This window comes from Psittacula echo (genome assembly GCF_963264785.1).
Source record: "Psittacula echo genome assembly, chromosome: 5".
NCBI lineage: Eukaryota > Metazoa > Chordata > Aves > Psittaciformes > Psittacidae > Psittacula > Psittacula echo.
The window spans coordinates 15,666,897-15,682,387 of NC_137739.1; the positions used below are offsets into that span (position 1 = coordinate 15,666,897).

The following is a 15,491-nucleotide window of genomic DNA, read 5'->3' on the forward strand; positions in this document are numbered from 1 at the left end:
AGCTGTCGCTGTAAAAGGTTTTCAGTCTCCCTTAGCCTTTTTACTACTGTGAAGAACATAAAAGAGAAAGTTCAAATATTTTTGGTGTAATTTATTTTGATGTGCCTCACTATTGGAAAACTTAAGCCTAAAGGCTTGTTTTAAATTAACTTCCTTTTATGATATGTTACATAGTAAAGTTTTTTCAAGAATGCAAAATCTTCATGCTTATGTAAACATTTAAACCAAGCTTTTGCTTATGTACATGCTAAATGTGCTACAGACAACTTAGTAAATGTGTCAACAGCCACTTCTTCGAAGGTATTATGTAACAAATCCCATTAAAACATGAGAATTTATGTCAGGATGTGATAATGTAATACAAAGCTTAGCTATAATCTGAATACTCTTAAACAGGTTCACTTTTGTTTAATGCCTGCAGATGTGCATTACTGTAATTTTGCCTCTTCCATTAGCTACATTTAGAACAACATAGTTCCTTGTTTTTTCTGTAGATGTCTTTTTCTTCTGAACAGTTGTAAAATTACTCCTTCCCACAGGCCTTTTCTTGATATGGTTTATAATGCACTGGACTGTGCTGAAGATGATTACTATGCCCTCTTTGTGCTTTGTCTTTTATATGCAATGTCACACAACAAAGGTAAGCAATGTTTGCTTCTTCTAGGGAAACCAATGAGGCACGTGGTTTTAAACAGCCAGGATCTGTTTGTAACTTCTGTTTATGCATGCCTGAAAGGATGAGAAATCCTTTACATGGGGGAGGAAGAAATAAGTATGCTGTAAGTAAAAACAGTTGCTAAGGATCGCATTTTTAAGAACAACTTGGTAGAAAGCTTTGTGAACATCAGATAACTTTTCTTCCCTTGGTTTCTTGGAAGTGGAATAAGACTGTTCTGTTTAATTTTTCATCTCTTAATATCAGTTGAAGCCCACTATATTCAATCTGCAGATATATGGCATCCAGTTTTTTCCCACTTTGCATATACTGTGATTGCTACATGTAAGCCAAGTATAAAATGTTCCAAAACTTGCCACCATATGTTAAAATTAAATCTTTGTGTACTTTAAGCATGTAGATACTGCCCGAGGCCTGAGAATCAGATGTGATTATGAAAGTCATGTACTGCCTATTTCTATCCAGCTTTGGCAGTCCTTCAGTAATTCTTTTTGAACTATGCAATTCCTCACCAGCTGCCTCATCCATTGTGCCATAATTGATTGAAAGTTTATTTAAGTTGTCAGTGTTCTATGCCATAAGACATCTTGCAAGTCTCCCAAGGAGCCTGGACTATGTTTATAAACTAACAAAGTACACATTTAACATACGTTTGCTATAATTCAGACAGTATGAGAATACATAACCTTTTCAAAGGGATGGTTATGAATAGCTTTTGTGCTGTTTATCTTTCTGTGCATTTTAAATAGATTCCTTATGGAACGGTAATGTAAATAGCTCATACATGGGAATAATGATATACGTCATGAACTGAGAGCAGAATTTAAATTATTTTTAGCTTATGAGTATAGTTTCTATGACATACTAGTTATTTAAATGAATTAACTGCTACAGTTTATTAGTGCTAAGTAAACCTAGCAAGAGAGCCATCAGGTGTGATGGCATGCTTGAAAGCAAGGATACCATTTTAGCTTCAAGGTACCTCTAATGGGCAGGTGGAGTGGAAATGGAGTCTTGAGGGAACTAGCTAAGATAAGGGTCTCCTACTCTCCTCCATCCTCTTGATGGCTTTATCTTTTTCCAACAATGCTTCTCTGAGATGATAATTACAGACAATTCCAGGGCTTTCACAATCTCTTATGACAAAAGATAATAACACAACTAATATCACCCAAGAGAACACCACAGTCTTGCCATGTTCTAGCCCTCTCTGACTCGCATCTCTTATTTCTCATCCCACCCTACAACCAGTATACCTCTTCCAAAAAATGTCTTTTACTAAGGCCCTTTTGAACATCACTGTGCTAGAAAACCCTGATGTCAGAAATTGATTCTCTTTGCTTAAAATTCATTAGTTGAAGCTGTGAATAGCCAAAATCATCAGCTGTAGCTGTTACAGCTTCAGAATGTCCCCGGAAGCCTTTCAATGTCATTGTAAAGGAGTAAGCATGTACTCTAGGGTTGTATTTCTTAAGAATTCTTCTATTTAAGACTATAGTCCTTCAGCCCACTGTTTTTGCCTTCAGCATAATTAGTCACTATTCAATATCTTGTTCCCAGAAAAGAGTCTGGCATCCTCTCTTGTTTCAAAGATGATTTGCTTACATCTGTAGTATTGCTGTAAACAGTGAAGAATGCAGCAGATACAGCCTCTTGCTGCTTAGTTTCAGCAATCTCTGTGCTCTTTATTTTCCACCCAATATCCAGGGTTACCAAGAGAAATACAACAGGCAGTGAAATATCTAACTTTCAAGAGACTAAACATTTCCTTGCCCTAAACTGGAGGTACCTGTTACTTGTTAAGAGGTCAAAATACACACTTCCTTCTTTGGTAGTCACATCAGCCTTTTCTAAATGAAAAATTCTTTAGGCTATATTCATTGGCTTTCTTTGTCAATAGTTTACATTAGCCTGGTGCTCTTTGGAAGCTATTTTCCCTTCTCCTCATATCCTTGGCCCTAGGTTTTAGATGCTAGACAGATAATGACATCCAGCTTTGGTGGTCTTGTCTTTCACAAGCCCACTCTTCCTGTGCCCTGTAATAGACTGCTTTCAGCCTTAGAGGCCCAAAGAATCAGTGCATCTGTCTTGAAGAAGAGGGGTTTTACAAGCTGTTAATTTAGTGCCGCTGTTTGATGCAAGAGCGAATGTTGTTCTTTCAAAGTTCAGGAGCTGTTAAAGAGCAGCTGTTCTGTTCTATCCCAAATTCAGTATCAGTCATGGAAGGTGCCTCAGGATTGAGCTGGAGCCAGTGTGTTTATATCTGAATTTAATATAGTGCAAGAGATCTGTCTACTTACAGACTTTCTCAAGGTATGGGTCAATGACCCTTTTCTTTTACAAAAGGGCATGAAGGTCCAAAGATGGAGAGTTGTTTCCCCAGTTTCAGGAAGCAATAACTCTTAAGAGTTGTGTGTCTACAATCTGATTACTTGTTTACTGCCTGACAGAGATGGTAAATGTTGTAGTGAGCACTTGAATCAGTTCAAACAGGTAATGAATTGGAAATCTAGGATGATTTCTTGTGGCTGAATACAATACAAACTTGTCCTGTCTACACCACAGGAAAATGAGTTGTGGTTTTCTATTTCAGTATATTAGCTATTTCAGGTCTGTTTGCCTAGCTGGTCAGTTTGAATTTCACCATTCCCCCCAATCCTGCTCACTCTGGTACAGTGGTGAAGGCTACAATAGAACACATTCAAAAAGCACTGAATTGCTCTAGCTTAACCAAGAGCTTTGATTTGGGCCTTGCTTCTAATGGGGCGGCCTTCTCAGTCTTGGTCACTAAATGTAGACACCTTTTTGAGGCTTTTGATCATGATTCCTTCCATTTGGATACTGAGTCTGCATTTTGCGCCATGTGCTTGAATGAGTTTAAAGAAAATATGCTTGGTCTTCACCAGCAAGAAATATCTATGTGAACAGAAAAAAAGAATCACAATTTGTAACACGTCTATTTAGGTGCCTACATGTACCTCTTGGCTCTGAGAGATCTTTAATCCCAGAAGGAACCCTTCATATATGTTGCTAGAGCATGTGCTGTATCTCAAGAATGCAGAACTAGGCATCCTTGGCAGCAGACAACCAAAAGAAAGATGCTGAATATGAATTCTTTCACTGTGATTTCAATTTGGTCACTTTGTTGAGTACCTGTCTGGTCCTGCCTTATTCCTCCCACATGTTTTCTTAGTCTTCATAATGGTTTTATGCTGGTTAATGACTATGTCCTCCTGTGAAAATTTAATCTGCATATAGGTTTTCTCTAAGAAATATTAACTTGTAAGCAGCTTTTCTTCCCAGAAGGAAAACTGTTTCTTAACATTTCACTGAACCGTTAAGATTGTTGTGAACACTAGGACTCTGATTGCCCTTGTTCCTTAAATGCTTCCCCTCCTGCCCACCTTTCTTTAGTCTCATCATGACATTTGTAAGACTGTCATTAATCTTCAAACAGACCTTGCTTAGTGAAGAAATAATTCAGATACCACGAATGGTGGTGTTAATGTACTACAAGTACAGGTTTTGAAGAAACTATAAACCCCAAGATAGTAATCTTCTGTTTTATGGGGTTATTACCATTCTTTAAAACAAAGACAGGGAGATCCTCAGCAGTCCATAACTTAATTTATTTTTAAGAGTCCTTACAGTAACCAGTCCGTTCTGAGAAATAACTTTGCTATTTTAGAGGAAGAAATTGAAGAAAGATGGGTTTTATTTCCTCACGCAAATCAGTGATAATCTGTTGGGGAGGGTACTAAATAAAAGGCCACTAGTTACTAAATAAAATTCCTATTTTCTTTAAACGTAAATGAACTGATCACTTATTCCCAGAGCAGAATTTCAAATCTGACTTCCATCTTTTCCCCTGTAGCCATGATGTTCTTCAGATATATGACTTGACTTTGGTTTAGATGCAAACAAATAGTCTGAGAATTCCAGATGCGGCAAAATGGCTTGGATGTCACCATCCACCTGGGATTTGAGTGTCTTCACCAAGTAGGCTCCATTTAAGACAGATTTTTCAGTGATACATGAATGCGTTTAGTCTTTCTGCTGTTCAAAACTAAATTGCCCAGTTTTGTATTACCGCTTCTGAGAAAACTACTGCAGTATATTAAATACTTACCTCAAGGCATACCTGTTTCCTCATTTACCTTTCTTCCTTCATCTCCCACAAAGGAATTGACCCAGTCAAGCTGGAGAGAATTCATCTTCCAGCTCAACATGCCGAAGAGAGAAATTCATATAACCATGTACTTGCAGAAGGGCTCATCAGGATAATGAATTATGCTGCACAACCAGGTTTGTGGTGGTGGGGGAAAAATAAAACAGTGTTGCTCCCTAGCCTCTTGTCTTTGAGGGGGAAGCGTCTGTCTCTTCCATGAACAATAAATAGATACAGTCTGTGAGAGACAGCAATTCAGGTTTTTCTTGGTTGGTGAGGAACCAGGAACTCTGGATTTCTGCTGAATAGTTGCTTTCATACTCAGAGTACTACATGATTCTGTTGTCTTAATTCCTACTTTCTGTGGCTTTGAATAAAGAAAAGTGATGAGGTATATAGTGATTTCACAACCATCTGGCAGGGACAGTTGTGGTCTCCTGAGGCCCTCCCCTGGGCTTCAGACTTCCCAGTGCCTGGGGAGAGTGTCTGGTGCAAATACATCATGTTTAACCCCAGTCGGCAACTCAGGGCAAAGTCCTGAAATAAGGACAAAGTGTATGTGCTTTTGGGAAATAAACAGAATTAATAGAAAATTATAAATGTGGGGGTGGTGAGGCCCTGGCACAGGCTGTCCAGAGAAGCTGTGGCTGCCCCAGCCTGGCAGTGTTCAAGGCCAGATTGGATGGGGCTTGGATCAACCTGCCTGTGGCAGAGGGTAGGAACTGAATGAGCTTTAAGGCCCCTTCCAACCCAGACCATTCTGTGATTCAGCATCCTGGATATATGATTTGTGGCACCTTTGCTTGTGAAAGTAATTCCAGTGGAGTAGTAGTCTTGAAAACTGTATGATAGCCTTTGCTTATAGCATCTTTTGTCTCTAGAGGTGATAGCGTATTTTCCTGTGATTTTTTTTTTTTTTTTTTGTTTGTTTGGGGGTTTTTACATTGTATTTCCAGTTTCTGAACTGTTTTGCAGAAAACCTGGGGTTTTTCCCTGAGTTCTACTTTTTTTGTGAAATGAGGGATAAGTCTCAGTGACCTATTCCATGGAAACATGATTGTTGTTTAAGCCACAGCTCTTCTCACTTCACTTCCCGTATTAAAACTTCAAATGAGTAGATGTGGTTTTCCCCTGAAACTGACACCCAATCAAATTCCTGGTTGTCTGCAGGGTAAAATCTAATGCTTATTTGACTGATCGACAGAGTATTAACTTGAGCTGATGTGTCAGTCACAAATTAAGAGCATGTTTATATATAAAGAGTTTGGACATACTGGAGACGGAAGGAGTGCAAGATGAGGAAATGCATTTATTTAAACAAAAGCACTTCTGGGGAGGGGTGGAAATAATGGGGTATAAGCTTGCTAAATGCTGTGTAGAACATTTCCTGTTCTCTGCTTTTTGAGGGTACTGACCTATGTCTAGTTTCTGGCAGCATGCTGCTAACTTGTAAAATAGTAGATGGGGTTGGGGTCAAAAGCTAAAATGTTTGTCTGTCTCTTTAGTATTGATCACTGAACTCCAACTGCACATTTCTTATATATAATACATATCCTAAGGATTATACATATATTAATCCTTCTGAAATACAAGCTTAAAACCTCAATGCATTCTTTCACTCTGACTTCTTCAGATTTCAGGTTGTATTTGAATCCTGTGGACTTTTTTTAAGGAAAAGCTGTGCCTTTTTAGTATGCTATATACACAACTTCCTTTTGTCCTGTAACTTTATCCGTGCCAAACACCCGTGAGTCTTTTGAAATTTCAGTGTAATTCAGTTCTCCCTATTCAGATTGACAAAGGCATTGTTTTCAGCTTCTTTTCTAACAGTATTTATCTTTACTGCCTTCCTATAGCACACTTCTGCTTTCAGTTTTCTTCTGCTTTGAATTACTCTTCCAGTTTTGGGGTATTTTTTAATAACCATCAAAATTGTAAGTCAACATTAGCACTCATCCTTCTCAGATACGGTGTGTATGACAGACGATCAAAGTTTATGACAATTGCAGAAAAGAGTAGAAACATTTAAGAACATCTGGTAATGAGAAAAGCAATACTTGGACTGCTGCTATTTTGTATATTGAAATTTTCTTTTCATAGATGGAAAAATCCGTTTGGCAACTTTAGAACTTGGCTGCCTGTTGCTGAAGCAGCTTGTGTTCTCTAGAAACAGCAGCATCATAAAAGATGTTCACCTTGCTTGCCTTGAGGTAAGTATTTTCTTTCACATTAGCAGTCACAGCATCACTTGTCTTTGAGTCTTATAGTTGAATAAATTTGTTTAACTTGTGATTGCGCTAAGCATAAATGTAAAATTTGAGCTTCTAGAACATCTTTCCATTGGTGACTCTGTGCATTGAATATAGAGAATCAATACCCTGTGTTGTGTTCTTAGCTTCGCTGTTATCTTTCTTAACTTCTCTAGCAAGGTTACGTTGACATTTGTCTCTGAAGTCTGTATGTCGTCCATCTGAATGATATGGAGTGCTTTTGAAACTAACAAGCTTGCATAAACTGTATTTTTGGGAGTGCAAGAACTGTGTTCTATCAAATTCTGGGCTGAAAGCTATGAGTATTGGGACATTAATAGATAATCTCTTATGTATGATTTTTTGGGCCATTTTTTTTGTTTAAAGGTGACTTTTGAGTAAATGGTGCATTTACTTCCTGAAATAGAATTATTTTGTTTTTCCTAGGGTGCAAGGGAGGAAAGTGTTCATCTCCTTCGTCGTTTCTATAAGGTATATATGCGAAAAGCTGCAAGAAAAAAATCTTTTACATAGTGTGGAATTAGAAGCAAGTCTGCATCCCAGTCTTTACAGAGTGTCCAAGACAGCAGCACTTTTTAGGAGGAGCACTCCAAATGTGTGATAGAGAAGAAACTGGTTTTGGAGGATTCTTCTGCTTTCATGCCGTTCCCATACCACACTGGCATAACATCACAAAGTCCCACAGGGCTTGTGCTGGAGATCAAGTTAGCAGCCATGTGCTTTTGCTGTAACTGGCATGTACTTTATGTATTTCATGGAACAGAACCACACTATTAGAACATTTCTAATACAGAATGTGTTTCTTTTTGGCATTGCTTTTTATTCATATCTTATCTGAAATTATGATCTAAAATTTTACTTAATCTTCTCACTGAAGGCCTCTGCACCCCCAGACATTAACTTCTGTATAATGAGTGGTAAATCCATGACAGATTTCAGGTGTCTAAAGCCTCTTTGTATTGTTCTTAGAATTCTCTTGAAGGATGTCTTCTCAACGTGGCTTACATACAATAAGTAACTTGAGGTGGTGGGTTGACCTTGGCTGGCTGCAGGACATCCACCTAGCTGCTCTCTCACTCTCCCTCCTCAAGAGGATGGAGGGAGAATGTAAGATGAAAAAATATTATGGTTGAGATAAACAGGGGGATCACTTTTCAATACCATCATGGGTGAAACAGAACCATTTGGTGAAAATTAATTTACTGCCAATTAAAATACATGTTGATAGAAACAAAGACAAATTAGCACCTTCCCCCCACCCCTCCATTTTCCCTAGCTCAACTTTGCTCCTTCATTCCTGACTCTTCTACCTTCTCCCCCTGAGTGGTGTACTGGGGTGGGAAAGAGGGGTTGGGGGTCAGTCCATAGCAGTTCATCTCTGGCCCTTCTTCCTCCTCACCCTTTTCCCCTGCCCCAGTGCAGGTTTTCTCCTCAATGGGCTGCAGTCCTTCAGGAAAGTAACCTGATTCAGCGTGGGTCCTCCACAACAGCAGTTTCTTCAGGGCATACTCACCTGCTCCACTATGGCCCTTTCCACAGCCTGCACAGGAATCTCTCTCCCTTTCCCAAACATGTTGTCCCAGAGGTGCTGTGACTGTTGCTGAGGGGCTCAGCTGTGCCGTGCAGTTGGTGGTGGCACTGGAACACCCAGTACGTGATGAAACAAAACAAACATGGCTTCATGTTTGTAAAGATTCATGGTCTGTCCCTATCCCTCTTTTTGAAAGGGAGAAGAAATTTTTCTGGATATGTTCGAAGATGAATACCGGAGCATGACTGTAAGTGACACCCCTTCCACCCTGCCAGATCCTCAAACCCAGATACAGCACAGCAGCAAGTACAAGTACTTACTGCTAACTACTGACAGTGCTGGTATCTTTTTTTCTGGGAATAGAATAACAAAATGTGCATGGCTTTTTTGTGTCTGAGGAGTTGTCTCTACAGTTGCATGAATAGTTTCTGTGACATTTTACAGCTCTTTGTTTAATAAAAGCCCGTTGCTTTCGGAAAGTGATTATATAAAAATTGCTTTGTCCTGGGAAATGAGACGTTGGATTTTATTTTTTTTGTTTAGGTGTTAAACAATGTGAAAATCTTCCTATGTCTTACTTTCAGTTTCCTTTTTTTAACATTCTTCAACTTTATGTTGTAAAATACTGTTTAAACCAGTGTACACACATGAGTTGCATCTGAAGTAGTTATTTATTTGTTAGGAATTTTAGTTCTGTGTTCTCATTTGTTCATTGTTGTCATGGTTTAACGCCAGCCAGCAACTAATTACCAGAGAGTCACTCACCCCCCCACCCTTCCCATGGGATGGGGAAAAGAAATGGAAGAAAGGGTAAAAAACTGTGGGTTGAAAAAAGAACAGTTTAATAAGAGAAATAAAGTAAAATATAATAATAATAATAGTGATAATAAAAGGAAATAGCAGTAAAACAAATAAAAAAGGAAAACCCAGGTGATGCACAGCACAGTTGCTCACCACCTGTTGACTGATACCCAGCCTGTCCCTGAGCAGCCATCCATCCCTCTTGGCTCACTCCCCCCAGTTTATATACTGGGCATGATGTACTGTGGTATGGAATACCCCTTTGCCTAGTTTGGGTCAGGTGTCCTGTCTGCTACCTCCTGGCTTCTTGTGTGCCTCCTCACTGACAGAACATGAGACTGAAAAGTCCTTAACTTAGTGTGAGCACAACTTAGCACCAACTAAACCATCAGTGTTATCAACACTTTTCTCAGACTAAAGCCAAAATGCAGCTACTAGGGAGAAAATTAACTTTATGTCAGCTGAAACCAGGACAATTGTCTATGTAGGCTTCTATATCTTTTTACACATTATTGAATTTGTTAATGCAGTGTTTTAGACACTGAAGATGAGTTGTTCTGAGATCAGAAAAATGGGCTAAAAATTATTTTTAAGTCTGTATGTGTGCAAGGCAGCAGTTAAAACTGCGCTGTGAAAATTCTGGACCTTGTTTCAGTCTGCTACTTTTATGGTATGTGACCATGGCAAGGTGGCCAAGAATGCTTCCAGTTACAGTTGGCTATTTTGGAATGCCTACATGACTGCATTTTTTCTTTTGAGCAGAGTATTGTACAAGCTGTGGAACGGGCTTTTGTCTGTTCTTGCCATTCCAACTGGCTTCCTGACAAAAAGAAGCTCGTGTCTCCAGTCATGTGTATGTAATAAGTCTTGGATGAAATTGCCCAGAGGTATAGAAGTATAGATATTTTAGACATCATTTATTCATGAAAATAGGCAGACATGTAAAGGAGAGACTGTGTTAGTGGCACAGTTGAAGGGAATTGTCTAGTGTGAAAGTAACTGCATTACTTGATACTTGAGAGTTCTTTTGGAGAGAAAAAGATAGGAGAACTTTCTTATGATTGAAGTTGCAAGAATGTGACAGGATTTTGTTTTTAGTACTCATGAAATAGCTTTTTGTCTGTAATTTTTCAGAGTTATTTTCTCGTGTGTTCTTTTCAGTATGGAAACTTCAACAGTGTGTTAGGGAATGATAAGCAAATAAAATGGAGATTGTGTGTAAGGATCTCGAAATAAGGTAGATGGTATTAAAAAAAAAAACACCTCAGAACTCTGACAATTACTTCCTCTTAAAATATGCAACCATGAATTGTATTTGAAAGTAAAGATGCAGATGCTTGTTGTTCTGTATAGTGATCAATGTTAAAATATTTTTATAGATTAAACCCATGAATGTAGAATACTTGATGATGGATGCCTCAATCTTACTGCCTCCAACGGGGACACCACTGACTGGTATTGATTTTGTGAAAAGATTGCCTTGTGGAGATGTGGAAAGAACACGAAGAGTGAGTCAGACTATTTTTCGTATTTTTTTTTCTTGAAAGCTGCTTCATTAGAAGCTTCATCCATAAAATCATGAAGACTTTATGAAGGCAGGTCTGTGTGTAGAGTATATAATATTTACCTGTCACAGTGAAAAAACTTCTCTACAATTTCTTGTGTCTGATCAATTCAGTATGTTCTTGCACTGGGGATTTAATGTTTTAGACCATGTGGACAACTCCGTAAGAAGGCGTAAGAAGTTGTGATGACATATATTGGCAGCTTCCTTTTGTGATCTGTTATCTCAGTCTGTTATTATATTCCTATGGTAAGAATCGCCACTGAAAGGCTGGCTGACTTTGTATTGCTTGTCTTTCTTAGATATTGAAAAAAAAAACCCAAGCAATTTACTCAGGAGTGTTCATCTTGCTGATGTAATTCATGATAGGGGTCTTGAGAGTGAGGAGAAAAAAAGCAAAATACTTATTTTTGTGACTGGCACAATCTGTAGAGGTGATATGGACCTGAATAACAACATCATTATCAGCATGCTTGGGATAATCCCTTCTTGGCCCTTATCTGGCAGTGTCATAATAAGCCTTGTGGTGCCAGTAAGTCTTTAAGATATTTTATTGCGCAACATTGTCATTTGAAAAGTGTTATTCTTTGGGTAGCTTTGCACTTGCATGTCTGCATAAGTATATTCAAGTGCTCTTGAAGAAAAAAACATATTTCCAGGAATCTTCAGAAAACCTTTGCTATAATTACTTCTTACAAGCCATGAAACTTTTTTTATCACAGGAAGTTTGATGAAGTACAGTGAATTATCTTGAAAAGTATTATTCTTAGAAAGCAAAAACGTTTCGCAGAATTTCCTCTGAGACATTGAACAAAATGATACTTAGAAATGTGTTAATAGAAAATGATTGCTCCATGGTTTTTCATATGCTAAGTAAGGAATAGCTTAACTTCTGTTGGTGGAAATTCAGAAATCAGTATTAATATTCCTGTAAATCCTTTGGGATAGAAGGGTCTTTCTTGTCAGCAAGAACTCCCAGAATGCTTCTTTGTTGGTCCTCTTTCCCCTGATTGTATTGCTCTAGAAGGTTTAGAGTTTGTTAGAATTTCTGGGCTACACTTTTCCTGCTAGGCTCTCCTAGGCTGAATTGCGATAGCAATATGCTGAATTTCAGGTGTACCTTGTGACAAGGTGTATCTTGCTGCTGCCACTTAACCTGCTGGAAGTCCTTTTTGCTGACAGGTTCAAATGGATAGTGACTCAATTCAGACAATCCCATGGCATGATTCTAAAAATGCTTTATTTCACTAGCAAGTGAAAAAGTCCCATACTTTGATTGGATTGTATGATGAGTTCTTAGCTGTTAGTGATCAGATCCTTTTAGGCTCTCATTTCTTTTGCTATGGAAAGTGCCTCTAAGTGGCAGTTCTTTTGCTCTTTAATTTTAGCAGGAACTCTCAGAAATCAGAACTCTCAAGTTATCAAAGGCACATCTCCAAAATCCAAACAGCCAACCCCTCTGACTTCAAACATTAAAATGACCAGAAGTTTCTAGGCTGCTTTGTGAAATCAGCTATTACTACTTGATTGAGCCTTCTGCCCGGAATCAAATGCTCTTTGGAATTGTTGACAATTTGGTTACGGTTTGTTGGTTGTATCTCTTCCTTCTGATTTCTATAGTCCTAAAGGTGGTGTTGCTACCAATCACCTAGAATAATGCAAACTCACTTATATGCTGATTTGGGAAGCCATGAACAGTATGGGTCATGCACCTCTGCACTTTGGAGTGCATAGCAAAGGCTTTGAGAGAAGGTTTTGAGCTACCTGTGAGAACACTAGTTCATGGGAATGTAGGAAGATACTGGAAGGTTTCCCTTAAAATTGCTATTTCTTTGCCTGTGATAGGTATATGAATGAAGGAATCAGTGCAGGGTATACCTCATCATAATGCATAGTTCTTTGTGTAGATAGCAATTCATATTTGTTCCTACTTAACCAAGAAAACAGAAATCAGCTGAAAGAAATTCTAGGCAACTGCTCTGCTGTTTTATTGAGATCTAATAAACTGCTATAGGAAGTCACAAATCACATGCTTTTGGGTTTATATTGATGCTGCTAGCAAAGAAAGGGCTGCCAGTATTGCAAGAAGCACAGTGTAGTTCCCTTTTCATCTGATGTTCTTGATTATTCTTTTCTTGCAAAGGCTAAAATTCTAACTTTTTTACCCATTCCTGTAGTAAATAGGATTACATGTTTGGAGTTGAGAGACATTAGTTTTATAGGGAATGTGAGGAAAACTAATGCTCTGTGTAGGAGGGGAAGAGTGAAAGCAAGCTAAATGATGGCTGCCCTCTGAATTTTTAAACCACTGGTGGATTTGACTTATTTGAGTTACCAAATATGCAAGGATGTTGCTGTTCTTGATTGAACTTGGAAACTTTTAAACCCAATACCATGAATTCCTCTTGAAGCATCTGGTAGTAAAACTGCTTTGTAGTAAGTGATCCTATTTAATTTCAGTAAATGCACAATATGCAGTCTGACTAAATGGGAGAGATCATGTCCCATGAGGAAGAGACTCTGCTGTTATTCATAAGGCAGTGTTAATATCATGGTTTTGTTAGATACCCTTGACATTCTCTGCTCAGAATCACCATTTTGCCCTGTTAGGTTTCAACAGTATACCACATTGATCAGTTCTGGGACAGTTTATGGAAAAGCCAGATACATGGCTTCCTTTTCTTCATCCCTGTTCTGTCAGAAGTTTCTGAAAGCACCACCAGTATGATATTAACTGCCAAGCATTCATTTCTGCTTCACAGGAGCCACAGTTTTGTTGGTTTTAAAAATACAGGGCTGAAAGGTTTTGTCTTAAACCAGTTTAGATTTGTTTTTCCTAATACTTCCTGCATTCTGGGGGTTCCTAGGCACTGCAGCTGTTCCATGAATTCAGTGCTTTTACTGTGAGGCAGCAGTTAAATTACAGTATGCCACAGAATTACTACGTAAGAAACTGTTTTAAAACCAAAACACCAGAAGTAATAAAAAATGGTTTTTTTTTTTTCATTTGCTGTACTGAAAATACAGTTCTTTTAAGGGAAGATGATTATAAATGGTGCTTTTTAAAATGTGGATAATAAAATGGTGACACTTTTTTGGCACTTTATCTAGTCTTTGCATACTATTTGTCATTGATTTCTAAATCAAACCAAGAATATTGATTTCTCACAGCAGCTGTTGAAAGTTTCTTGAGACTGGTGCAGCTTTTAGAATGCATTGCCCTCATATGACCTTCTGAGAATGCAGATGAAGTTCTCCGAGAATGCTATATTGCAGATGATTAGTTTTGATGAACACTGCAAATGAAAACTCAAAAATCCCCAGTTTTCTCTGAAACTTGTAGATGTCTTGGCTAGACTCTGACAGAAAACTTAAAAAAAACTTACTACTTAAATTAAAACTTATTACTTAAATTAAAACTTATTAATTGTGAGTCTCTGAAGGTTGGTTGTATGGTTGTCTGTAGTGTACATGTAAATACAATTAGTCTTCAAATAATGATAAATAAAAAAAAAGTCTAATATTGCTGATTTTGCTTTAACAACTCCTGTAATCATTTGCCTGTCAGTCACAGTATGTGTAAGTGTGCCAGTGGGATGAAAGTTCTGTTTCTTCTACTTCATTAAAAATAGCTAGCCTGTTTCAACTTTTTCTGTGTCCTTTTTTAACTGACTTTGAAATTCCATTCTACTTTCTGAATTTAAAAAGTAGATTTACTGTACCGCAGCAAACTCCAAGATGTGAAAGTGAGTATACGTGTGTAAGACTGTTAAAACCTGTAGTACTGAGTGCAGCAATATTGTAATATTCTTTTTCCAATTTCTCCAGGCAATTAGAGTTTTCTTTATGCTCCGTTCACTATCACTGCACTTACGAGACGAGCCAGAAACTCAGTTACCACTCACGAGGGAGGGAGATCTGATAAAAGCAGATGATGTTCTTGACTTGAGTAAGTAGTCCCTTGATTTCTCAAATAGTCCATGACTTGGAAAAATTATTGGCTTTTGTTTGGGTTTTTTTAAGTTATATTGCTACATTGTTTGTGTACTGACTACCAAGGAGGATGTTATTAAGTTTGTTTTCTGCTGGATTTGGACTACGTCTTGTGGTAGTTTTTTGTTTGTTTTAAGAGGCTGTTAATAAATATTCCAGGGTTTAAATATTAGCACAGAAAAGATTTCATCTCATTCATCTGCTTTCCTGGTACATTGGTTTCCTAAATTAACTGATCCTAGGAGGATTTTCTTTTATCCTGCTTTCACTTAATTAATTAATTTTAAGAGATTAGAGGTGATTGCTCCAACAGCTACACTGTGCTGGTTTACTAATACTGGGATTTGGTCACCAGTGTGTGTGTGTGTGTGTGTGTGTGATTGTTACCCTGTCCTGTCCATCCCCCAGAGTTCTTTTTCTTCACATCTCTTCTATCATTTTCAAGTTGGTGTATGGAAGATATACTCCCATAGTTGAACAGGATGCTA

General features: G+C 38.1%; 1 protein-coding gene across 6 annotated transcripts in view; it reads left to right on the top strand.

Annotated features, from left to right (window-relative positions):
* The window catches only part of CLEC16A (C-type lectin domain containing 16A), a 73,897-nt gene that overhangs the window by 28,035 nt on the left and 30,371 nt on the right, over positions 1-15,491 (top strand). For all 6 annotated transcript variants that reach the window (XR_013957090.1, XR_013957091.1, XM_080619921.1 and 3 more), the window contains 7 exons: positions 540-640; positions 4,859-4,981; positions 6,945-7,054; positions 7,541-7,585; positions 8,842-8,892; positions 10,826-10,954; positions 14,839-14,959. Coding sequence is in view for 4 of the 6 variants with exons in the window: in XM_080619921.1 (XP_080476047.1) it covers positions 540-640; positions 4,859-4,981; positions 6,945-7,054; positions 7,541-7,585; positions 8,842-8,892; positions 10,826-10,954; positions 14,839-14,959 (680 nt within the window). In the remaining 2 variants the exon portion in view is untranslated. The remainder of the gene's footprint in view (positions 1-539; positions 641-4,858; positions 4,982-6,944; positions 7,055-7,540; positions 7,586-8,841; positions 8,893-10,825; positions 10,955-14,838; positions 14,960-15,491) is intronic.